At 41.1% G+C, this 26,880-nt stretch overlaps 1 protein-coding gene across 5 annotated transcripts in view; it reads left to right on the forward strand.

Moving 5' to 3' along the window:
• The window catches only part of ARHGAP10 (Rho GTPase activating protein 10), a 321,446-nt gene that overhangs the window by 60,324 nt on the left and 234,242 nt on the right, over positions 1–26,880 (forward strand). For all 5 annotated transcript variants that reach the window (XM_060655658.3, XM_060655661.3, XM_060655662.3 and 2 more), the window contains exons 2-3: positions 21,018–21,113; positions 21,187–21,248. In XM_060655658.3, the coding sequence (XP_060511641.2) occupies positions 21,018–21,113; positions 21,187–21,248 (158 nt within the window). The remainder of the gene's footprint in view (positions 1–21,017; positions 21,114–21,186; positions 21,249–26,880) is intronic.

The raw sequence follows: 26,880 nt of genomic DNA on the forward strand, positions 1-26,880 counted from the left end.
CTTCTTAAATCTGTATGTTTGTGACCAATTTGGGAAGTTTTCAGCCATTGTTTCCTTGAATACACTTCTGGCCTCACTTCATTTCTCCTGTCCTTCTGGGACTCTGATAATACAAATGTTCGATCTTTTGTTGTTCCATATGTCCCTGAGGCTCTGTTCATTTTTTCAGCGTGTTTGCTGTCTGTTATTCAGATTGAGTGAATTCTCTTCTTTCCTCAAGTTCACTGATTCTGTTCTCTGTACTTTCCACTCTAGTATTAAGCACATCAAGTGAGTTTTACTTTGTTACTGTATTTCCTGGTTATAGAATTTTTGTGAGGTTCTTTTTTTGTAACTTCTATTAATTTGCTGAGAATTGCTATTTTTTCATTTGTTTCAAAAGAATTTATAATTGATTATTGAAGCACTTTTATGACTTTTATGCTTTAAAATCCTTACCAGGTAATTCAAACATTTATTTCTGGGGTTAGCCTCAGTTGATAGGCTTTTCTTATTCAAGCTATAGGTTTCCCAATTCTTGATATGATGGATGATATTTGATTATATCTGTTTTGCCTGGTTATATTAGGATATCCTGGGTCCCATTTTAAATCTTTTATTTTGGCAGTCAGCATGTTTAGTTTTAGCACAGAAGTCCCAGCCTACACTTATGGGCCAGGATTCCAATGGCAGCTAATTTTCAAAGCCTCTGTGGTGGTGTTTTAGTTTGCTTTGTTGATTAGCTGTTACTGGAGCTGCCGTTGCCCCCTGCTTACACTGGCTGTGGATGAAGAAGGAGTTTCCCTAGGCTGGGGCACCGGCTGTCGGGGGAGGAGGGCAGGTAGATGCAGGTTCCTGTGTACTTGGGCTTCCCTGAGTGTGGTAGATTCCACCCCCCCCACCCCCCCCACCCCGTGTGTGGGGGACAGTCTCCTTGATCCTGTCACTTGTCAAGATGAGATCTTTTTACCGGTGCCCATGGCTTCTCTGAGGTCTTCTGCGCAAGGAAAAGTAGGGAGTCCTTCCTGGGCCACATGTGTCTGGGTTCCTCTCGTTGGGTTGGCTTGTCCTTAGGCGTATGTCTTGGCTCTCATAGTTGCTTATTGTCGGTGGGACTTCAGATAGGTCCCCTTTTGGATGGTGTAGGGCTTGCCAGATGTTTCTAGAGGGACTCTCCTTCCATCTGGGGTAGGAATGAGTCTGCATGCTCTGCCTGCTGCTCTGGGAAATGATGGGTCCCAATGGTTGCCTTCTTTGTAGCAGGAATGCGAGCTGTCCTCTGTTGTGCTTCTCCTCCAGTCTTGAAGTCACAGACTGGTTTGCTTTTTTCTCACCACCTTTCAGAGTTCTTTGGATGCCTCTTGCTTTATCTCCAGGGTGAATAGTGCTTAGTGAAAAGGAACAGGGAGAAATGAGTCTATGCTATCTTGTCTCGTTACTCATTCTTATATGTTGGATTTTTAAAAGCGATTACAAATGTGAGAGAAGGTTAGCATTTATTTTCTATCTTTAGCAAATCATGTCGTTGAGCCTTCTTACTTTATAGGTAAGGAAACTTGAGGCCCAGTCAGGTTAAGTGACTGGTTGAGGGGGTCCCACTGCTATTTAATTGCAGAATTCAGATTAGAACTAGCCTCCTGGTGAGGAATCCAGTATTTGCTCATTGTAGGAAACTAAGGCAGAGAGTTATCTGGAAGATAAAACAAGAGAACTTTGCAAGGCAGTAGAGTTTTGGACTTTATAACATTAGCACACTAAAGAATTAATACCTCAAATGAAACGCCTATCATCAGAGTGTAAGAGTACAAGAATCCAGTTTTAAATTATATTGACTAGGGGCGCCTGGGTGGCTCAGTCGGTTGAGCGGCCGACTTCGGCTCAGGTCACGATCTTGTGGTCCGTGAGTTCAAGCCCTGCGTCGGGCTCTGTGCTGACAGCTCAGAGACTGGAGCCTGTTTCGGATTCTGTGTCTCCCTCTCTCTGACCCTCCCCCGTTCATGCTCTGTCTCTCTCTGTCTCAAAAATTAATAAACGTTAAAAAAAATTAAATTATATTGACTAAGGTCGAATGACATGCTGTATATTTGTCCCCATTTTAATACTATTTTTGATAGTCTAAAATAACATACCTTCTGCTTTTCCTATAAAATATCTAAGTGACCTTATAAAATGTTCCTTCTTGCAAAAAGTTCTATCACTTGTTATCATCATCATTCATAGTCTACTTCAAAGAGAGTAAACAATATAATTAAGATTGGTGGCATTACCCAAACAAATTAATGTCATAACTTAGCCTTCTCTGTGGTTTTTTATCAGATAATCTTTGCATACTCCACAGACCGTAGATATTTCTCACAGTATTTCCCCAGGAAGCTTTTTCCTGTATCGCAACTGGAGGAATAGAGAAACCCAGATGTTAACTATTCAGTTATTTGTAATTTTTCTGGAGTCTCCAGGGTTTTACAGAAAAAAGGGTCAGAACTGAACTGATGCCAGAAGTCTTTGAGATCAGAGATAGGAAGTATGTACTTCTTCCCCTGCGACTCCCTGAGGCACAGGGAGAGTGAGGCCCAGTGAGTAGGACTAAACACTGAGTTTGTTTAATGTCATTTGGGTAAGACGACTGAAGGGGTCTAAGGAGGGGGTGTCACTGCCTCCCTTCTTCCCTGGTGTACTAGTTCCTCTCTTTCTGCTTTTGTTTTTTCTTCATCTTCCTTACTTATGTAGTCTTTCTGGAAAGTAAAATCTCTGTACCGAAGAGAGGAGTTTCACATTGGGCATTGGAGAACTTTTCCTGTCACTCATAATAAGACTCCTGTATAGGCAATCTATAACCTGTCTTTTGTATGTACTTGAGCTATGTGCTAAAGGTAAGGTAATATTAGTGCCAGTAAAATAATTCACCAACTGTTGGTTAGTTTAGAATAAAAAAATGTTAGCATGGGGCAGGACCTTTTTGGACCCCTGCACTGAAGTTGCACCCTCAGCAGGGTGTCCCTACCATATAAGTAGTGGTGATGGCTCATAATTGCCTGCCCGGTGAGGCAGCACATTGTATTAGTTAGCACGTTCTGCTTTACTTGAAACCAAACCTGTTCCTTTTAGCTTCTACCGATACTGGCTTTGGGATGAGTCTCGTGACACCACGCGGGTTGAGTCTAAGAACCGTTCTAGTTAATATCCCTCAATTCAGAAACCGTCCTAAGATTTTGTCTTTTTTTTTTAATGTTATTTTTGAGAGAGAAGAGACAGAACACGAGTCGGGGGAGGGGCCGAGAGAGAGGGAGACACAGAATCCAGAACAGGCTCCACTCCAGGCTTTGCACTGTCAGCGCAGAGCCTGACATGAGGCTCGAACTCATGAACCGTGAGATCATGACCTATGCCCAAGGTGGATGCTTAACTGACTGAGCCACCCAGTCACCGCCACCCCCAAGATTTTTGTCTTAATTCGTAGGCTTTTTAGAATCCTCATCATCCTGATAACATTTTTTTAGATGTTCGGTTTTGCCAGTGTCTCTTTAAAATGTAGTGCAAGCTAAACACAGTGCCCCAAGTTTTCTTACTCAGCTGGAAATGTTGTTTCTTTAAAAAAAAAAAAAAAAAAAAGCCTAAAAAATAAAAACATAAAAGCGAGCTTGTAAAAAAGATCAATATTTTTTATGCTCCATATAATACCATACATGCAAAGGGAACATTTCTGAACTTGAATCTTCATCTACCCCTACCAGTTTTGTTCAGAAGTGTTTCTAACCAGATTACAGTAATGCCCCTACCTGTCTTCAATTCACTATACCAGAGCCCCCTATTTCCTCTCTTCTCTGCTATTAAAAAATGCTGGTATAGCTCATTGTACTGATTTTATCACCCACTAAGTCACATATGGCACCCTGAAAAATGCTGCTCTAGGTACTTTGAAAAATGCTGCTGTAGGTCAGTGCTACTCAAAGTGGGGCCTGTAGACCTGTGCTAGTCTGCAGACTGTTAGTTACAATAGGAGTTGACTTCCTTGAGGCAAGAAGTCTTGCTATAAAGAAAAGTCAGCCAAACTAAACAGGTGTGCTCAGTGACTCGGTTAATTTACATTTTGTCCCAATTCCTTGTTTCTCAGGGACCCTATGACCCACAATTCAGGAGCTGGCACCTTGAGTAGCATTGCCTGCGGGCACCCCAGACCTTCCTTTGGCACCTACCAGCTCTCAGGCGTGTGGCTCTCAGATTTCCAAGCCTCTGTATATTTGAAACCAGGGAAGGCAGTGCTACACTCACTTGATATGTCGTTAAATCTCATAGCCCGGTGCCACTTAGTGTGCGAGCAAGTACTTCTGCCAGCAGAATTTAGGAATGAAGAGATCGTGAGCTGGGAATCAGGGTGACCTGGGCTTGCTTCTGGTTTTGCTGTGTGACCAATTTCACTTCTCTGTTTCCCCACCTCCCCTCTGTCTATAAAATGAACATGTAATAGTTATCTTTGCAGTAAGAGTCTAGCGGTAATTTTTTATATAAAACACTCCACAGAATAGTAGATATTTATTGCTTTTAGGAATAATTCTGAAATGATAAATAAGGTCCTCCTGAAAAAAATAACAGGATGATTGGTTGTATTAGGTAAAAAGTATGATGTGAGACTGTGGTTTAAAATGCACAGAAAGAGAGACAAAGGAACAGAATAACTCGGAGATGCCAGAGTTAGGTTTCTTTTTTTTTTTTTTAAGCTTATTTATTAATTTTGAGACCGAGAGAGTGGGGGAGGGGCAGAGAGAGAGGGAGAGAGAGAATCCCAAGCAGGCTTCGTGCTGTCAGCATAGAACCGTGAGATCATGACCTGAGTCGAAGTTAAGAGTCTGAAGCTTAAGTGACTGAGCCACCCAGGTGCCCCCAGAATTAGGTTTCTTAAAAAATAAAGTTTAAATAATTGGAAATGTTCAGTTTAATTTTCTTCTCAAATGTTGAGGGATGTAAATAGGTGGGTGCTTTTAAAGTGAGTAAATGACAGAAGCAGCTTTTTCAAAATGGAAAAATTTGACTACCTAAGAAGATACAAAAATCATAATCCAAAAAGGAGGCCACACAGGTAAAAAAGAAAAACATTTAACATGAAGTTATATATCAAACTTGTTGGAGTAGAGAAAATAAAGACAGTACACCCATGGCACTTTAGACCATAGAAATACTTGTGATGAAGGAAATAAAGATTAAGATTAGAAAGTATAAAGAAATAACTTTTTGAAAAAAAGTTGGGCTAATGGAATAGTGAACTCCCATGTACCTGTTACCTGCTTCCAGGTATTATGAAGTCATGGTCAAGTGCTGAGGGATGATTTAGGCTCGATTTGAAGATGTCTGTCAGTAAGTTTACAACTTACAAGATTTGATCCTTGGATTTCTAGGTGCTAAAATTTATCATAATTTTATAATGTCTGTGCTTTATCAGCTTGCAGAAAATGAAATCCAGTGTTTGCTTTTGGAAGCTTTCCACCTCTGATTCAGCTTTTTCTTTCCTTCTGTGCTGTGTGTGTGATACATTTACTTTCTGTAACACAACTTGGTGAATGAAGGATGTTAGCTGAGCTCTTTCTAAGTGTCCTTTGAATTGGAGCCTGGAAGTTATTAATGGGCCAGAAGTGTTCATAAAGGGCTTTCCCCCTCTTTTACTTTTATGTGTGTGTAGTTTGGGTTGGGGAAGGGTGCATCAATAATGTGTTTAAATTGAGAATGAAAGTAATAAAAAACTGGAAAATATGCTTTTTAGGGGCATGTGTATCTTCAGTCAATATATAGCTGATTATTTCTTCTACGTTTTAGTGTTTCCTTTTCAATTATTACTGATTTGGAATACAGACCATTTGAAATCAGGACCTGGATTTCATATACTACAGCTCCATACATCTTCTGTATATACATACATCTGATAACTGGAGCCCAGTTATAAAGGCAGGCAGAGGGGTCCTGCTGGGACTTGATGGGGTTCTGGTAGCTTCTAGTGTAGGTTGTACTTGAGTTTTGGGCATTCCAGGCAGAAGGCAGGGCATGTACACAGACCCCAAGGAAGGAGAGGACTTGGCATTTTTTTGTCTCCCAGGACTGGAAGGGAGGCTGATGAAGCTGGAGTTGAGTGAGCTTAGGGGATGAATGAGGCTGGAGGGCTGAGCAGAGACGAAATCACTCAAGGTATTTGAGACCTTTGGTGAGGAGTCTGGATTTTATCCTAAATACAACAGAATGATATTGAAGCGGTAAGCAGGGGAATAAGGAAATCCAATTTATATTTTTAGTTAGATATTGCTGCTCTTGTAGGAATTGGGTTGAAGGGGAATGAGTGGAAGCAGAGTGACCAGAGAGGCTGTGTTAACAGTGGAGATAGAGAAGTGAGCAGATCCATGGGATATTTTGGATGTAGAGTTGGATGTGTAGTGGGTGAAGGGAAAGGGAGGAATCAGGTTGATTTGTCAAAGTACTTCTTGCCCAATCTCCAGCCTTGCAAACCGTTTGGCACTTTGAGCATTCTCAGTATTGTGTCTTCTCCGATTCTGCACACCCCTTGTACCTCATTTTGGGCTGTCTTTTCTCTGTCTTGTCTTCTTCTGCCCCCCCCCCCCCTTCTCCTTTTATGGGTGTCCACCATGGTTTACTTCTTTATTTTCAGCTCCAGATTTTCTACACTTTTTCCTTCTAACAAGGAAAATTCACTTCAGTTACCTCTCAGCACAGAAGTGATGATTAGAATCTCTGTCCGTGACTTTTATCTTCAGCTGTTTTCAGAAGTTCTGTTTAGTTAATCTGCTACTTTGTGAAATACCTAAAATTCAGTTGTTTCTTCACCTCACATTGGCTTCCTCTCTTGACTTCCCCTTTACAAAAAATACGGTTCCGCCATTCTGTCACCCAAACAGGATAACTTAGTAATCTTTTGATTCATTATTTTCCTTTACTACAATTTGTTATATAAAATCCAGTATTATTCCCAAGTTGTTGGTGAAGAAGCTGGAGCTTGGAAGGGTTGTCGCCTGCTCAGGGTCACTAGAAGCTGGTCATGGGGACCCTAGTGTGTGATCCTGTCAGTCTGACACCAGAACCCATCACTGTCATTAACTCTCAATGACTGTGCTAGGAGCTTTGTGATGAGGCTTTTCTGAAGAACAACTAACCTTCCTTCGTAAAAAGTATGTCACACTGGGACCTTAGCTGTTCACAGTAGTCATATTAACCATCTGAGCATTTTCTCTGAAAATATTGCACATATATTATCTTTTTTATCGAGACCTGCCGTGACAGGTTTCTTCCCTCTTTTAGGGGAAGAAGAGAGGAGTGACAGCAGTGACTGCAGGTTTCTTAATTTTCTTCTCCCCTACCAATATATAAAAGGACTTATTTACCTATATGTTTGCAAATACATACTGAAATTCATTATTAAAAATAGTATGGGCCATCAGGTGAAAAGCCATGTAAAATTTTCTTTCGTTACTAGTGAATTTGAATTTTTTTAAATGTGTGTTTATTAGTGGTTGGATGATGTCAGTTGACAGTGGGGAAAGCCATCTGCTTTGCTCAGTCTACCAACTGAAATGCTAGTATCTTCTGGAAGCAACTCACAGACACCTAGAAATAATAACACAACATGATATTTAGGCATCCTGTGGCCCATTCAAGTTCATACCTAAAATTAACCATCATAGCCACATTGTCTTACAGCACAGCCTATTCTAATGATCAGATATCATCCATTCTTTTTTGGTTTGTTTTGGTTTTAACTTATTTTTTTCCCTGATTATAAAAGTAATTTATGCTAAATTCATAGAACATAAAAAATAGAACATAAAAAGAATCATTGGTTAAGATTTGGCGAGGGGGTGTTGCTTAACTTTTCAACTGTCTTATGTGCACTTACATACTTGACTCATGCTTTCAGTGATTTTACAAGTTGACCATGTAGCTTATTTATTTATATAACACCTCTTTCCTCTTTGAATATGGCTAGTTTTCAGGAGGCCCAGACCTGTGTCCATATGCCCCTTATAAGAGGCTTGGATTGTGTTGATTCTGCTGTCTGGGATCCTGGTATATGTTGACCTTGCCCTTGAGGAAGCCTGGAACCAAGAAGCAGACCTCATGGACCTCACTGCCCAGGTGGTACTTGTTTTTCTAAGAGCAGCTTTTCCAAGTTTACTCTCTTTCCTTCTTCCTGTTGGCTGTGAGCTCCTCAGCATACCTTTCTTGTCCTTCTTCCTGGGCAACTTTGCTTTCCTAGGGGCTGTCCAAAAAAGCTTTTTTTTTTTTTTTTCCCTAGAACCAAAAATAATTTTTTTATTTCATTCTGAATAAAAGACGGAACAGATAGAACTCTCGGATATCCTGAAAACAATGTCATCGCTATGGCAAAATTTCACAGAAATCATTGCACAGAGTGTAGAGACCAAGCCTGGGCCCAAACCAGCTGTGAAGGCTGCCTCTCTGGGGAGGGGCATTAAGGAGACGGTAGCCAGGCACAGGTGGTGGCTGTGCCCCTGTGATAAGCCCTGTTGGGTCCCCAAGGACCAGGCTTAGCGCCTGGCCTTCAGCTACCACCACATAACTGCAGCCAGGGACTGGGAGGGATCACCTTCTCAAGGTCCCTCCGTGGGCGAGCCTTTCCAGCTGTGTGCCCCACATTCCCTGCTTGCAGTGGTATTGGTAGAAATTCCACCGTTGGAGCTGCTTCACCTCCAGCCCATCCTGTAGGACCCTGTCCAGAAGCTCCCGGTCCTTGCTTCCCCCTGGTCACAGAGCTTCTCTGTCTCCGTGCCTCTGATGTGGTCAAAGTTTGACTCGTAGATCCCAAAGAGGCCAAAGCCATTTACCTCCCAGGAATGGTGTGGGTCCCCCAGCGAGCTCCTTCAGGCATGATTATAGGGGCAAAGGCCAGCTTGCCCTCCATGCATTGTTTACAGATGCCCACAAAACCTTTTAAGAAAATTCTTGACCTCTCTTCTAACACTTCCACAAAATCAAGAGATTTGGATGATTTACATACATTTTATAAGGACATTGTAAGGAAATTGTGGCCCACCTATGGCCTGTGCAGTTTTCCTTGTGGGAAGACAGCATATTGTGACCATTTAGATGGAAAGCTGGCTTCGAGGTTCAAATCTTTGCTCCACCATCTAACACAGTGTGGTCCCTTTGTGTATCCTGGTGCTTGTCTCTAAAATACAGTGGAAAAAAGGCTTACCTAATTGGGTAATGAACTAATATACGCAGAGGACTTCCTTGGAGTGACCAGTGCATACATAGTGCTAAATAAGTGTCAGATGGTCATTGCACACATTTAAACCATTTGGAAGCACTGGATGTGAAACCATTTTCTAGTCAAATATGAGTGTTCAAACTCCTTATGTTGAACGTAATTCCTTGTGTTAAAATGGCCCTTCTCATAGACTGAGGCCCTGCCTGTTTCAGTCTTCTAGATAGACTAGTTTCTGCCTTTAGGGGCGTTTTATGGAATTTTATGATATAGTCAAGTCTTCAGAAATTATTTTGGCCTTTAAAAGGGTGCATTTTACTCGTTGGCTTTGGGCCCAAGTTGTCTCTCTTGGCATTTGCTAACTACTTCACAGTTCCTGTAAGGAAAAATGGCTTTGCTCATAGCCTCTGCTGAGGAGAAAGTTCTCTGAGGACCTCGTGACCTCTCTTCTCTCATCTCTCCGAGCTGGCTGATTTGGTTAGGGTGGGATACTAGAAGCTCCTTCTTTCATGGCCTTCTGTGGGGGAAAAAAAAATGAACTGGACCTGTTTGATTCTCTTAAGAATTTTAATTTGGGAAATAAGGGAAAAGCAGTTAAGAGCTCCAGCAGAAAGAATGACATAATTGATACAAGGACAGTGAAAGGGCGCCACCAGTCAGTGACATGGCAGCAAACCTTCTGAGTAAGCAGCGGTTCTGACAGCAAGAATTGATACAAAATAAAAGAAAACAGAGCAGTTGAAAGTGAGAGAGAGAAAAAAGTAAACACTCAGAATCCAAGTTGCGTTGATGGCGGTGGTCCAGAAAGAAGATCCCAGGTTGGTTGGGCTATGCCACAAGTTCTCTGTTGTGACACACATTGTTTGCTTTTCTTTTCTGAGTTCTTTCTGATTGTATTCTCATTATTTGAGTCTTCGTTTCTTGTATTCAGAAGGCCCTAGTTTATATAAGTTGTGTAGTATATATAGTCTTTCTCATTCTCACTTCTGAAGGATTTCCCTCATTTTGTTCCCAATGCCTCAAAGGTCTTCTCTGTGGTTTACAGTGATATAAATTTAGCTTATGTTTTTGGGCCCTTATTCAGGCCCCACATTCCATGCGTGCTGTGTTTTCCTGATGACTTCAACGTGTGTTTTGTTTTGTTTTGTTTTGTTTTGTTTTGTTTTGTTTTGAGTTTGTGTTCCATTGGACTCCTGTGGAGTGTGTAATCTGGACCCCTCAGTTCATATGCCAGATGTGATGTGATGGTGACCTCTCTCCATTAGAGGTCACAGACCTTTTAGGACAACTGTCACATCTTGGTGTGTTATATGGCATGTTGGACTGTGCTGAGTGAATGATAGATGCAAGTCCTGGGGCATTTCTTGTGGCATTTCTTTCAGCTGTTGTGATCCTGGTTTATCTTGGGACACACAAAAACAGAGGTTTTAGCCCCTCCTTAGACTGAGTCTTGTTTTACTTTAAGAAGAACTGTTTTGGATGCCTGGGTGGCTCAGTTGGGTAAGTGTGACTTCAGCTCAGGTCATGATCTCACAGCTCGTGGGTTCAAGCCCCACATCAGGCTCTGTGCTTACAGCTCAGGGCCTGGAGCCTGCTTCAGATTCTATGTCTCTCTCTCTCTCTCTCTGCCCCTCCCCACTCATGCTCTGTCTCTCTTTGTCTCAAAAAAAAAATGTTAGAAAAATTATTTTAAAGGGAATAAATATTAAAGCATTTGAGAGAAAGGAGAAGCACATAGTAACTCTTGGCTTTCTTTGGTTGGCAGCTAAGTTTCTCGTTTGTGCTGTGAAATGGTGATACTCCAATGGCAAAAGGGCGGGAAAGCTCACATTCATTAGCCAGATGAACACCTGACACCTCAGTCCTTACTAGTATTTACTTTGGGCCTTAAGCATATACTGTGGTTAACACGGTAGCTTGTCTTGACATTATCCCCTCTCTATGGTTTTGTTTTTCTTTTTATCTCCTCTTTCTTAGAACATTTTGGAAACCAGTTTGAATGCCAAGTTACTATATTCAGTACCAGAATGTTTGGATAATAATGCTTTGTCATTGAGTTTACATCCCTGATCTGTAAAAACAATCCTTGCCAGTAGTGTTTTCATGCCTGTATTTTAACCCCAAGGCTACCTTATTTTTCTAAAAAGAGAAAAAAAAGAATCCTGATGTATTAGTTTGCTAGGGCTGCCATGACAAACTTCCACAGACTGGATTGGGTGGCTTACACAACAGGAATTTATTGTCTTACTGCCCTGGAGGCTGGGAGTCCAAAATCGAGGCGTGAGCAGGGTTAGTTCTTTCTGAGGGCTGTGAGGAAAGCCTCTGTTCCAGGCGTTCCTCTCTAGCTTGTAGATGGACGTTTTGTTCCTTGCCTCGCCACCTCGTCTTCCCTTTGTGTGTGTGTTTGTGTTCGAACTTTGCCCTTCTGTAAGGACACCTGTCATGCTGGATTAGGGCCCCCCCTCCCGCCCCCAGTAACCCCACTTTAACTTGATTATACTTGTAAAGACTCCCTAAGTAAGATCACATTCTGAGATCTGGAGGGTTAGGACTGTACTATGTAAACTGGGCGGGGGTGGGCCACAATTGAACTCCTAACACGGGGCAATGAAAACGCTCTACTGATGTTAAGCACTTACAAATCAGACTTTCTTCACTTTGAAGCCAAGAAGTTTTGAAGGTGATTGCTATTCTTGGGGATGTTTTTGCACGTGGGCCCCTCAACTCATTAGGTTGAGACCCTGAAATCTTATCAGTTGTTGGCACAGTTTCCAGAAATTCTTTAAAGAAGTACCATCATCTCTTGTTTGGATCGGGCAGTAGCCTCCTAACTTGTTTTCCCTTTTCCCCTCTTGTCCATCTTCCATGTGTTCTTGACACAGCATCCAGAGTGATGCTGTTAAATACTCGATCATGTCCCTTCTCAGACCCCTCCAGAAGCTCCCCCTCTTGCTTGTAATAGATGCTCAGGTCCTTTCTGAACTGCTCCCCATTGTCTTTGACTTTCTTGCCTTTTGCTCTGTCTGTCCCCCCCCCCCCCCCCCCCCTGCCGCCCCACCTCAGTCAGCATCAGCAGTACTAGCCTTTTGCTGTCCTACACCAGGTCTGTTCATGACTGTGCCCTCTGTCTGGAAAGTCTCCTCTGCAGTTATCCATGTGGCTTGCTTCTTGCATCATTCAAGTCTTTGCTTCGATACCATCTTTTCTGTGCCATCTGCTCAGATCTGTTCAGGCTCTCCCCAGATGTTCCCATTTTCCTAACCTTTCTTCAGTTTTCTCCATGGCTCTTACCTGCTTACCAATGTCCTATGTAATTTATGTTTTATTATTTGCCTTCTCTATTCCCTTTCTACTTCCCCCCTCTCACTTTGGCCTGTCACCCACTCTCACTCCAGTTGGTGTGATTTATTTGTTGCAGTATGCTCTGTGTCTAGAACACTGTGCCTGGCAAATGTTTGGGTAAATGAGTAGAATGTGGATGTGTAGAATGAAGAACGGGGACGCTGAGAAAGGAACACTGGAATTCTGGCCACTTGGATTCCTGGAAGTATAGGAATGAGATGAAGGCAGATGGGATGAAGGACAACTTAAAAGAATCAATAAATGTAAAGTGGTCAGGAGAGTACCTGACATTATAAGGTATGGTAGGCAGATTAATGGCCCTCCAAAGAGGTCTCTTCCTATTCCTGGAACTTGTGAGTATGTTATTTTACATGACAGAAGGGACTTTGCAGATGAGATGAAAGGCCTTGTGGTGGTGAGATTATCCTTGGTTAGGATGGTGGTCTTTAAGAGTCCAAGAAGCTGTGTGACAGGAGGTCAGAATGATGTGACTGGGGGATGGTGGCTGTGAGCCAAGGAATTTGGGCACCTGTAGAGCCTCGAGAAGGCAAGGGAACAGTGTTCGCCTCGAGCCTCCAGAAGAAATGCATCCCCGTGAGACCCGTTTTGGCCTTCTGACGTCCAGGCCAAAGGTTCCAAAAATCTTCCTTATTTATAAGATAATAAATTTGTGGTGTTGTAAGCCACTACATTTATAGTGATTAGTTACAGCAGCAGCAGATACATTTAAGTGTCAACTAATTGTTCCGTTCTCACTATAAGATTTTCTTTGAACAACCAATTCTGTGGCCCAAGACAGTTTGAAAACTGGTAGGCTGGGTGATCGCTAGCAATCTCTGCTCAGTGACAGGTACTCTCTCTGTACACAGAACCTAGCCCGAGTAGACCCTTTGCACTGCTGAATGTGTGCAGTGCAGTTGAAGCTTGGAAGAAGGTGTAGCGAAGATTGGGGTGGTGGTCTCCAGTGTGGACCTGCCTGTGGGATTCTTTGCAGTGTTCAGATCCCTTCCTTTGAAAGTACTCTCTTTGTAATTATTTTGGCTAACAGAATCTGGCTGTCTGTTAATGTGCCATGTTGGGTCTTGAGTCTTACACTCCAAGTTTGTGCATTTTTTTCCTGAGGCACATGCATCATTGTGGACTCACCTTATTTTCCTCGACTCCATAAATTTGTCAATTTAGGTCTAGAATATTCTAGTGACTTTAGATGGTGCTTTTCCTACGATTAAGAAGACCTTACTACATAGACACTCCAGTTGGGCTGGAATTGGAGAGTTAGGGCCAGGAATGTCTTAATGTAACAGTTCCAGAGACCAGGCTGGCCCTTGAGCTGTTGCTGGAACAGCCTGTGATTTGGCCTTCAGGGCTGCATTTTGGATTTGTGAGATGTTTGCATTATTTTAAAAAATCTACAAAGAGAGTCATTTACCTTCTTATTTGACTCCTATAGAGAGGCTTTTTTAGTATGTAGTGCTGCTGCCAGTTTTGTAAATCTGGAAAACAGAAGGAAAATATGAAGCCAGTTTACAGATCTAGAGGAATTTTGTTTCATTTCCAAGTTGAGTTGGGTTAACATCGGCATTATTTCCTTGGCATGAATCTGGCATGAAAGATATGAAGTTCTTAGAGTCTGTACCCTGTTCCTCTCTAAATAAAACACTGAAGAATTTTGGTACGTGTTTTGATGTGCAGAATGGGTGGCAGACCTTCTCTTGGCAGAGCTTTTGCATATTTGATAAACTAGTTACTTGGGTCTCTACATGCAAAGGAATGTGAACATCTAGGTGCAGTTTGCCTATTTGAAAAAAGGCTTTAGCATCCGATATGGCTTGTGCAGAGTCTTATATTTCAAATTTAATGAGTAAGAAAGGCACATTTGTTTGCTGTTTCATTTTTCTTCTCAAGCCCAGAATTAGAGGACATGCCACATTTCCTTAGGCGTCCCCATTCGTGCTTCGGTTGACAGTGTGGGGAGTTGCTGGAGATAGTGGTTATGACCTTATTACCAGAGCCAGGCTGGGTCAGGTAGAGCAGTCAAACAGAGAGTTTTCCCATTCACCTCCTTCAAAGTGCCTGTATGTGACTCAGAGTTCATGGTCATAACTGAAAACTGGTTAATAGGTGGGCATTCTGCAAAAGATAGTTTTCTCATCTGTATCATCAGCAAGGGTGAGCTTTGGCAATTTGGGCCAGTGTCTGGAGGCTTTTAACTGTGATTGGATCCCTACGTGTGCTATATCTCAAATTCATGAGATCTCAAATGTAACTCCTCATCTCTCACACTGCTCTTAGCCCTGGGAAGAGTTATATGCCTCTGCTTCTTCCTATTTGTCTGTGGATTGAAGACCTAAAAATTCTAGTCTGGGCGACTCTGAGCCCAGGTTCATTTGAAAGAGTGCAAATCACATGAATTCTTTTACATTAGTTGTGCTTTATTTTCTTTCACACCTTGAAGGTATTTCATTCACAGTAGTGAGGAATTAGTAGACAGGAAAGGATGGGGGCATGGAGCCACGTGATTGTGAGTTTTCCATTTAGTTAGAATCTGCATTAGAGCTGTTCAGATAATTGGGTGAGATCTGGACAAGAGAATAATGTTCTGTCTTCTGAAAGTCGGAATGATGTAATGGAAGGGACATTGGTAGAAGCTTGAGAGACTAGGGAAGGGATCCTTTGCCTCCAGGACTTATTACTAGCAGTCTAAAGAGGTCTGTGACCTTGATCAAGTCGCTAACCTGTCTCTGAACCTACTTAACCCATTTGTAAAATAATGTGACACCAGGGGCACCTGTATGGCTCACTTGGTTAAGTGTCCAACTCTTGGTTTCAGCTTGGGTCATGATCTCAAGGTTCATGGGTTCAAGCCCTGCATCAGGCTCTGCACTGGCATCTTGGAACCTACTTGGGATTCTCTGTCTTCCTTGCTCTCTGCCCCTTCCCCACTTGCACTTTTGCACGTGCTTTCTCTCTCTCCCTCTCTCTCTCAAAAATAAAGTAAACTTAAAAAAAGTGACACCAACACCTACTCTCCAGGCTGATGATAAGGAGTAAATGAAGTAATATTTGTAAGTCAGTTAACAAAGAGTAGGCACTCAGTAAAGGCATTCCCATCCAGTGGGCCCCTCACCATCTTCCCCCAATAGAGGAATGTTGCTAGCTTTTGTAACTTGAAAACTAAAGACTGGTTGAGATTTATGTGCAGTGATACCGGAAAGAGGAAAACATTATCCTTTGCATAAAACATCTTTGTGCTTCTTTAATGGACTGTACTAAATATAGTGAGCTATCTCATGATTTCATATTATGTTTGAAAAGGCAGAAGATGTCTATGGAGGTATAAACTATATGGGAGAATAAATACATTTAGAATATACTAAATAAACATGATACATTTGTGATTCTTGAATGGAGTTTGGTGTGGTCAAATTTTTAAACAATAAAAATTTTGCCTCATGAATTCTAATAACACCAGAAAAAAAGTCAACAGAAAGAAAAATGATTTATTCTAAAATAAAGTATTGGGGCACCTGGGTGGCTTAGTCGGCTGAATGTGTGACTTCAGCTTAGGGCATGATCTTGTGGTTTATGAGTTTGAGCCCCACATCGTGGTCGCTGCTGTCAGCGAAGAGCCCGCTTCATATCCTCTATCTCCTTGTCTCCCTGCCCCTCCCCTGCTTGCTTGCTTTATCAAAAAAATAAACATTAAAAATATGTATGTATTTAAAATAAAGTTTTAACGTAACTACAATACTTAGCACTTAATGAGAGAAAAGCATGCTTTTTACCCAGGGAGAAATATCATATTGGCTGTGCAAATGAACCCAAATTTAATCTGCTGTTATAAACATTTTAAGCCAAAATGAAATTAGGTATTATGAAATATTTAAAAAATTGATAGATTAAGTTTTTTACTTTCTAGAGAGCCTCCTGCCATGACCATATGAAACATGGTCTTCAAAGTATATTTCGACCTAGTGATTTGGATCAAATACCGCAGGAAACAGCTCCAGAGGGGAAAAATATAACTTATGCCAGTGTTTGTACATATTATATAAATAATCTATATAAAATGGGTATAATGTATAAATAAGTAAATATACACATATAAACACATATATACACATAAGTGGAACCAATGTACACGCCCCTGTTGAGAACCGACAAAGCAAACGTTAGTAAAATGGAATAAAGTTATTAACAATGGTAATAAATGCACACACTATTAACATCTGGAAGTAGGTGCATGAGATACAAAAGAAAAATACTGTTGTGGTCCCTGTTTCAGGGATATAGTGACACACAAGACTGTCAGTTACTGCCTCAGGGACATGACATGATATTGTACAGTGGGAAAATAGATAATCCTGAGTGAGTTCTGACTATGTAAGATAGTTTCAGATAATAAGTGCTACGAGGAGGATAAAGCAGCATTAGAATAGACAGGGATTAAGGACCACGGGTGACCTTGTTTTGGAGAGGATGGTAGGGAGGATGGCTCCATCAGAGACAGATGGACTGAGCCATCAGGGTTGAGAACCAGCCTGGTGAGGGTGGGGGTAGGGGAAGAGTGTTTCAGGTGAGGGAGTAGCAATTTTAAGGGTGTCAGACTGGAGTGAGTTTGGCATGTGTGACCCAGAGCACACCAGTGTGGTTAAACCTTGGAGAATAATTATATGTTTGCCTGGATGACGACGGAAAATAAGTTACTTTGGAATGGACTAAATTGCTAGGTTTTACTCTTTTATGGTTTTAAAGATTTTATTTTTAATTGTGAAATTATGGCAAAAATGAAACAAACGTACACTTTAAAGAAGAATGTTAAAGCAAGTATCTATCTGTAGACTCACCCCTAGGTTATGAGCTAAAATCCCTTCAATCCCTTCGTCCCTTTGCATTGCTCTCCTTTGCCTCCAGTGGTAAACATTGTGTGACTTTTGAGATAATGATTTCCTTGCTTTTCTATAATTTTGTGACCTATATATGCAACCCAGAATATAGTTTAGTGTAGCTTATTTTGAACTTTCTATGAGAGAATCATACTGTGTGCATTTTTTCTGTGTGACTTGCTTCTTTCTGTCCAAGTTGTGAGATTCATGTGTGTTGACTTGTGAATTGATAGTTATTTTTACTCTGTGGTGTATGAATGTAATATAATTTTCAGTTCTGTTGTTACTTGGTATTTGTTTTTTCCAGTTTTTGCTATTATTATGATCATTCTGTTATGGGTTTTCTAGTATATGTCTACAAGTGCACATGTGTAAGAGTTTTTCTTGGGAATTTATCTAGAAGGACAATTTTGGGGTTGTAGGTATCATCAAGTTTACTAGAAAATGCCAAAGTACTTAAAGAGTAAGTGTACCAATTTTTACTCTTACCTAACAGTATGCGAGGATTTGTGTTGCTCCAAACACAGAATTACACCAACACCTGGACTTACCAGACTAATTTTTGCCAGTCTGGTAAGTGTATTGAGGTATGTTGAGCTTTTCATTTTCATTACCACTAATGAGTCTGAGCACCCTTTTCATGTGGTTATAGGCCATTTAGATTTCCTTCAGTTCCTTTTGTGAAGGGCCTGTTGAAGTGTTTTGTTGAGTTTTTTTTTTTATTAGAATTTCTACCTTCATTGATCTATAGCTGTTACTTACATCTCCTGGGTGTGTGCTTATCTTCATTTTTTTAATGTCTTAAGCATTTTTCAAGTTTAACACAGTCAAATTTTACTAACCTTTCTGTATTAATTTATCTGTTGCCTTGTAACAAATCATCCCCAAACGTAGTGGCTTAAACAGCAGCCATTTATTTATTTTAGTTTGGACTCAAGTTCATCTGGATTACCTCCTTCATAAAGGGCAGGAAAGCTTTGCTTCTGCAGGTTGGCTGCCTGACCCATGGGGCAGTAAGTTGGGGGAGGGCGGGGGGGGGGTGGGTGGGGACACTGGGCCACTAGTCTTTCACCAACTAGCAGGCTAGCTTGGGCTTGTTCACACAGAAGCCAGAGGGTTCTAAGAGAGTCGAGTAGAGGTATACAAAATTTCGTGAGATGGAGGTTCTCAATTGGCACAGTGTTACTTTCACCACATCCTGCTGGCTCTAAGGCCAGCCTACATTCAAGGTGTGGGAAGAGAGACTCTACCTATTGCTGGAGGAGCCGCAGAGTCCACATTGAAAAGAGGTGCCTACAGGGACAGGTGGAGAATTGTCACCATGCTTGCAGTCCATCACATTTTACATTATGGTGTGTGCTTTTGTTCCATATGCTAAGGGTAAGAAGCTATAATCTTGTATCATCCTCTGAAGGTGTTGTGGTTTTTACCTTTTGCATTTTGGTCTTTCAGTTTGTTTTTTATTTTAAAGAGAAAAAGGATTTGAGAACAGCGAACTAAACATGAATTAGAGGAAGAATGACGTTTGAAAAGCTGCGATAACGAGAGATGTTGATAATGAGGGAGGCTATGCACGTGTGGGGGCCGGGTGTCTCTGTACCTTCTGCCCAGTTTTGCTGGGAATCTAAAATTTATCTAAAAAATAATAGTCTGTTAAGAAAATTAAGAAGCAAAACCAAACCATGACAGTAGCTGAAAGAGCTGGGGAGCATTGTCAGAAAGTTTGGGAAGTGAGAGAAAGCAGCTTGTCCAGGAGGGTATTGGGGAGCTTTGTACTTAATGATTTGAGGTAAAGAGTTGGTAAAAGAAAAAAAAAATCAGGTAGCATTTTATAATGTAAAAATAAGAATCTTTTGCTTTTATTCCTTGTTTAGTCAATGACTAAAAGAGAAAATTGCTTCTATCTCATTAAAAACAGCCCTCAGTTTTGACATTCTTGGCTTCTCTTTCTTGTCTACATTTATCTTTTGTGTGAGTACTCTGGCCAGCAGTTATAGATTGTGTTTTATTTTTTTCAACTTCTTAATCTGCTTGACATGAAACTTTAACACAGTCTGTCGATATTCACGGTGTGGGAGTCAGGGAACAGCTTCTTAAAAGGTGCTTTAGACCGGTGGCAGGATTGTATCCAGGGCCAGGGCATAGCTTTGTGCAAATAGCTCTGGAATAGAATCGAGCCTTTGCTGTTGTAGTAGCTGTGCAACTGTGTAAATTGTTTAACATCTCTGAGCTTTAGCACCCACTGTAAAATGAAGATAATCTTTATTTTATATAAGAGTATTGAATGAGATATACACAGCATGTGCTATGGCCCATAAAATAAATGTTACCCTATTTTCGAAGTAGAATTTTCCATCATTTTCTTATTTTTTCTATCTTTGTATATACTTCCCTTTATTTAATTTTTTTAATTGAGGAATAACTGTATTAGTATCAACATAGTGATTCGGTATTTATATACATTATGAAATGGTCACTACAATACACCTAGTTACTAGCTGTCACCATACAAAATTACTACAATGTTATTGACTACATTGCCTATGCTGTACTTTACATTCCTCGGTCTTACTTATTTCATCATTGGAAGATTGTACTTCTTAATTCCCTTCATCTATTTCATCCTTCTCCCAACCCCCTTCCCTTGGGCTATCATCACTTTATTCTCTGTATCTATGAGTCTGTTTCTGTTTTGCTTTTTGTTTGGTTTTTTAGATTCCACACATAAATGAAATCATATGGTATTTGTCTTCCTCTGTCTGACTTATTTCATGTTACGTAATGCCCTCTAGATTTCTCCATGTTGTCACAAATGGCAAGATTTCCTTCCTTTTTTATGGCTGGGTAATATCCCATTGTGTATACATACCACATTTTCTTGATCTGTTCTTCTACTGATGGGCATTTAGGTTGCTTCCATATCTTGGCTATCGTAAATGATACTGCAATGTAGTTTTCTACTATTTTCTATTAATTTCCAATAAAAAAAGATAAGAATGTGTAGGTCTTTGCAGAATGAATTCTTTCCATCATTTAAGCTTGGCCTTTAGCTACCTCCTCATGCTGTTTTCTATGAAAACTCTTTGATACTTCTGTGCTTCTCTGGCTGCAGTTTGCCAGTCAGTTAAGGGCATCTGGCCGGCTGACTTTGAGCTTTGATATTTTTATATTTGAAACCGTGGCATTCAGCCAGTTCTCCTCCAGCGCTGGGAGATACCATCAGGTGTATGTATTCCTAATCATAGCCTGAACTTTTGAATCGGGCAAGTTCTGACCTGAGTGAGCAGATAAAGAGAAAGAGCTTTGGGGAACAATGTGAAGCAGTTATATCTCTGAGGAAGAAGAGGGTGGGGGAGGGAGTAAACATGTCTCCAGCACCTGTTCCGTGCCAGAGTGTAGAAGGGAAGACAGAAGCATCCCAGAGCATGCCAGGTTGAGGGTGATGGGCCCCTTGGCAAAGGAGTTGGGTTGTGCCTCCTCTTGGGTTGGGCGAAGAGCCCTACAGCTCTAGTGACCTTAGGATGAATACATTTCTTCTAAGCCTGGACTGAAAACAAGGCCCCAGGTAATCATTAAATCTTTCTTTCTAGGTCTTTCAGCAGCCCAGCGGAAGTTTGCACATTCACTCCGAGACTTTAAATTTGAGTTCATCGGTGACGCAGAGACAGATGATGAACGCTGCATAGGTATGTAACAGTGAGGTTTTGGTTTATTCTCCTTTGCTTTGGCTACGAAATAATCGTAACTTTCTCTTTATAGATGCTTCCTTACGTGAATTTTCTAATTTTTTGAAGAATCTGGAAGAACAGAGAGAAATTATGGTGAGTTGCGGGATGTGAATTAGTAACTTGAACTTCAAGCAGAGAAAATCTGGGTCTAGATGCTGGTTCTGGTAGAAGTTTTGATGCATTTATCTGCGGATGAAGTAACACTTAGCAGTGGAGAACCCTGGATGAGGTTTCAAGAGCCTGGATTTCTAGTTCCACAGTGGTGCTAGTTCCACAGACAAGTTGCTGGACCTCTAGACCAGGGCCCGGTTTCTTTATCCATAAAGTAGTGGGTTGGACTATAGCAGTGCTTTCTAGATTTTTGTTAGCAGTGGAGCACTTTCATTTAATTTGAGTCTCAGGCGGAACATTGATGTACCTAGAAGATCAAGGCAGAAAAGCTTATGTAGAGGCAGAGGGACAGCAGAGCAATGTTAGAGTCTGAATCATAATTTTATAGATTTTTAGGCTGTGTGGAGGGAGAGAATTTGGGCCAGGAAGTCCTTAGAATCCCTCTTTGCCTTGAGGTTCATGATCACAACAGTAAGAATAATAAGTACGTTCCATTGGGTGCTCTCTACATGCTTGATGCTATATGCCGAGTGCATTGAGTGGATGATTTTATTTAACAAAAAGCTCAGCAATGGATTTTGAGGGTATTGAGTAATAATTTCACTTTTCTTAAAAGCTTCTTTCCTAATGTCTGTGATTCATTCCTTCAATACAGATTTATAGGAGAATTGCTCCCAGATTATTATATATTATCTATTCTCACCAGATTTTACAGGCGTTAAAAAAAAATGACAAACTGGCTTTTTTTGTATCCTTGAGGATGAATCCTACTTAGAATTACGTTAAAGTATAAATGTACCAGTTGGTTCAGAAGTGCTTATAATAATAATATTGAACATGATAACTAAGATAGTTAGCCTTTAGTGTGTGTCTGGTACAGGGATATCAACCCTATGATCAACCTATGCTAGAGACTCTTTTGTTGTTCCCTATTTTACACTTGAAACTGAGCCATAGTACCTTGCCCAAGATCACATGGTAGCTGAGAGGTAGAGCCAGAACCAGGCACTCTGAATCACCCACCATTTTGGTCAGCTTCCTAGATGTTACTGTAATTAATCTCTTTGGTGGTGGCGGTGGTGGGATTTCTGTCTAGTGTAGTTGCAGTAGGCGAAGAAGTAGTGGGAGGACATTGATTTTGATTTAAAAGTGACAGTGCCATATGGCTTCTAAAAACCCCAATATAATTTGCATTGTACCCTATATCCTGAGATGATTTGTTTATATTGTGAATACTGTAGAGGGCATGTGAGGGTACTGTGGTCTTGTTAGGTTTTTCTGGCACAGACTGACATCTTCAGCCATTATTTGTGTGATCCCGAGTCACTAATTTTTCAGCCATTTAAGGAAGTCTAAATGTGATAGTGGATAAAAATAATGCTATCACCTTTGTACTACATGTGGGTGTGTGGGTAGTGATGGAAGTGTGTGTACTCAGTTTATGTATTTAATAGTATCAACTTTTTTGTTCCCAGCCCTCTTTGGTATTTAGTTGTATTTCTCCTGGGATCCTGAGCTTTCAGCAAATATACATTTGATCTCTGAGTGTTTCAATTACTGTTTAGAATCTGAGCACACAAAGGAAAACCAAGCAAGCTTCCTCATGGAAGTTGCATTCTAGGAAGGGAAGGTGATAAATAAACATGTACTATAGGTCAGGTAGCGTAAGTCCTACAAAATCAAATAAAGAGGGGCCTTTGGCAGCTCAGTTAAGCATCCGACTTCAGCTCAGGTCATGATCTTGTGGGTTGTGAGTTCGAGCCCTGCTTCAGGCTCTCTGTTGTCATCTTAGGGCCCGCTTGGGATTCTCTCTCTGTCCCTCTCTCTCTCTGCCCCTCCCCAACTTGTGCGTTCTCGCTCTCTCTCAAAATAAATGAATAAACCTAAAAACAAACAAACAAACAAACAAAAACAAAAAAAATCAAAGTGAAGGAAAGTTAGTAGCCAAAGAGTCAGAGAGTAGGGCAGGGTACTCCTCTATGTAGGGTGGTGAGGGGAGGCCTGTACAGCTGAGAACTATGTGAGGCATCCTGACATTTAGGGGAAGAGTGTTAGGTGGACCCGTGCTGGATTTTATCACCACCAAAATACTGTGTGACTACTTCCTGTCTTGATGTCCTATTCCTATTTCTTGATGTCCAAAACACAGCCTGTTTTGTGTTCTTTGAGATGCACTGACTAGGTCAAAAAACTGGAATGTGGTCTTAGCTCCAGGCTGTCAGATGCAGATAGTGTGGTTCTCAGAGCTATTAATAGCTGGCATCTTGGTGTAATCTTCAGCTGTGTTGGGGGTTGATAGGGTCTTTTAGATAGGATGGGGATGATGGGGCTGGGTTTCTGGTACAGGGTAGAAGTAGAAATAGGATGTTGTCTGTATAAGGCTGGAACCTCAGGGAGGAATGGGACAGTATGTTATAACACATTTGTGGGAACAGCGACTCCTGCATAGCAGGAAACTATTCAAAGCCAGAAGGCAGTTTGGTGGCGGGGGGTGGGGAGCAGCTATGACCAACCATAGAATTAAAAGGACACCTCGTGCTTTTTTTTTTTTTTTTTTTTAAAGCTTTTTAGTTTGGAAAAGTTTGAGCATGTACAAAAAGTAGAGAGAAAAATACGATTTTTAAAAAAAATTTTTTTTAACATTTATTTATGTTTGAGACAGAGAGAGAGCATGAACAGGGGAGGGTCAGAGAAAGAGGGAGACACAGAATCTGAAACAGGCTCCAGGCTCTGAGCCGTCAGCACAGAGCCCGACGCGGGGCTCGAACCCACGGACCGCGAGATCATGACCTGAGCCGAAGTCGGCCGCTTAACCGACTGAGCCACCCAGGCGCCCCAAGAAAAATATAATTAAACTACATGTACTCAGTATCCAGCTTCAGTAACCATTGCCACACAGCCAATCTTGTTTCTCCTATACTTCTCACTCCCCACTCCCATGCCCCCACAATTTGATAGAAAGCCCATTATCATATTTTCATGCATAAATATGCTACTACAGAGCTCTAAAAGGTTAACTCTCTTCCTGATCCACAGTGTCCTTCACACACCTAAAGACAAGCAAATCGTCATTTCTTAATATTACAAGGAATTAGGCTATATTCAACATTTTCTGATACTCATTTAAAGTCTGCCCTCCCCCACAGCAGTTGGTTTGATTTAATCTGGATCCAAACACATTGCATTTGATAGATAAGTTTCTAAGTCTCTTTTAATCTGTAGGTTTTTCTTCCTTTTTCCCCTTAATAAGAATTTCTGATACTTTTCTATTAGCCTTAAAAGACCTTTAAAATAGTACTACTTCCTGAGTTATCAATGAGTTATAATAACAAAATTAATAATAAAAATGAAAATGTTTAGTATTTAACCCATATTGGTGTTCTTTGGGTCTTTCTGTCTAATCTCCATCATCAGGGGTCTCACTTTTTTGTAACCATGAAAATTGCATGGAATCACAGCTACCTTTTTAAAATTTTTTTAATTAATTAATTTTTTAAATTTTAGTGTTTATTTATTTTTGAGAGAGAGGGAGAGAGAGAGAGCAGGGGAGGGGCAGAGACAGAGGGAGACACAGAATCTGAAGCCGTCTCCAGGCTCTGAGCTGTCAGCACAGACCCCAACGTGGGGCTCAAACCCACAAACCATGAGATCATGACCTGAGCTGAAGTCGCATGCTCAACCGACTGAGCCACCCAGGCGCCCCTAGCTACCTTTGTTTTAAATAACTTTGAACACTTAGTAAAAAAAACTTTGATGCCTTACTAGACACTAGCCTTAAACTTTTGAATAAGAAAAGATACCTCCCCTAGGAAGTGCTCAGTATGGCCTTGGAGAATAACTGGTAAAAAATGAATTAAAATATATTCTACTGGGGCACATGGTGGTTCAGTCAGTTAAGCATCTGACTCTTGATTTCTGCTCAGCTCATAATCTCACGGTTTGCGACTTCGAGCCCCAAGTGAGGCTCTGCGCTGACAGTGTGAAGCCTGCTTGGGATTCTGTCTGCCCCTCTCCCACTTGTGTGCGCCCCCCCCCCCCCCCCAAATAAATAAACTTACAAAAAGTCTATTCTCCTGTGATAACACAAAGTTAGGTGGGGTTTCATGGAGTAGGGAGAGGTTAAGTCTGTGCTTATCAGGAAGGACTTTGTGGAACAAGTTGTGTTTGAGCTGGAGTTTGTGGAGCAGAGACACAAAGGAGGACCTTTGTGTGGTTTAACAAGTTCATACCTCTCCAACACGTGACATACAGATGAGGAAAGTCTTTAAGTAGCTAAAATAGAAGCCAGTGCATTCTGGGAAATTTTTAAAAACTCTTGTTTCACTTACAATTATTACACATCAGCAGCAAAAAGCTACGTATTAAGAAAAAGGAATGCAAAATCACAACTCTAACATAGAGGTTGAAATATTCTAAACTTGGTTCTAAGAATTTAACAAAATCTTAGTGGTCGCTTAATCTTTAAAAACAGTTAGTGTTGGGACACCTTTGTGGCTCAGTTGGTTAAGCATCTGACACTTGGTTCCGGCTCAGGTCATGATCTCATGCTTTGTGAGTTTGAGTCCTGTGTCGGGCTCTGTGCTGACAGCTCAGAGCCTGAAGCCTGCTTCGGATTTTGTGTCTCCCTCTCTCTCTGCCCCTCCCCCCACTCGTGCTCTGTCTCTCTCTCTCAAAAATAAATAAATGTTAAAAAAAAAAAAAACCCAAAAAACCAAAAACAATGAGTGTTTTCTGAAGTCCTAAATTAAATGTTGCACTGTAATAATTAGATGTTCATAATTAAGACTGAGTCATTAAAATGTGAAAAAATATTTTGATCTGTGTTTTAGAAGGCAAGGACCAGGGTGAAAAAAAAAAAACTTTTTAAAAAGCTTTCCATTTTTTAAATAAATGTTAAAATAGGATGTTGGGTTTTAGGAATAAAGTCATCAGACTGGAAGCTCAACAATAAGGAACAAGTTCTTTGTTGGTTGTGAGCCATCAGGAATATGTATACACACATGACTAATCTGTATACCTCAATAGGCTTAGATATAAATAGTTCAACAAATACTGTGTGTGCCCATACACTGTGCCAAGTGCTATAAAGATAAAGGCATAGTTCCTACCTTTGCGTAGTTAGCCGTCCATTGGGAGAGATTACACAAAGCATGCTTTGTGGTAACAGAGTTAATGGGGAATTTAGGGAAGGCGTAGTAGAGATGTCCTTTCAGACCTCAGTTGACAGATGAGTAGGGGTTATCCAAGTAAGGAAAGATAGAAGTGAAGCACTAGTTTCTTCCGGGCAGACAGAATTTGGGAAAGAAGAAGGTATCTGTTTGTGTTATTTCCCACCAGTGTCTAGCTGCATAGCTGTTAAAGCCAATTGTTGGGGAGGGAACTGGAAAGAAGGCTGGTCAGGAAGGCAGAGTGTCTCCCCCCGGCCCCTGCATGAAATTTCTGTGAATGAATGTGTCATGCCCTTTAAAAGGCCAATACTGACTTTTTTTGGATAGTGTTTTCAAGTGAGTACTTTTTATTGATCATTTTGCCAGCCTTGACTGAAATTGACCAACTCCAGTTGGGAGCTGAGTGCTGTTTGTGGCCAGAATTGCTGAGCTCACTTCTGTGCATG

The sequence above is a fragment of the Panthera onca genome, chromosome B1, assembly GCF_046562875.1.
Source record: "Panthera onca isolate mPanOnc1 chromosome B1, mPanOnc1 haplotype 2, whole genome shotgun sequence".
NCBI lineage: Eukaryota > Metazoa > Chordata > Mammalia > Carnivora > Felidae > Panthera > Panthera onca.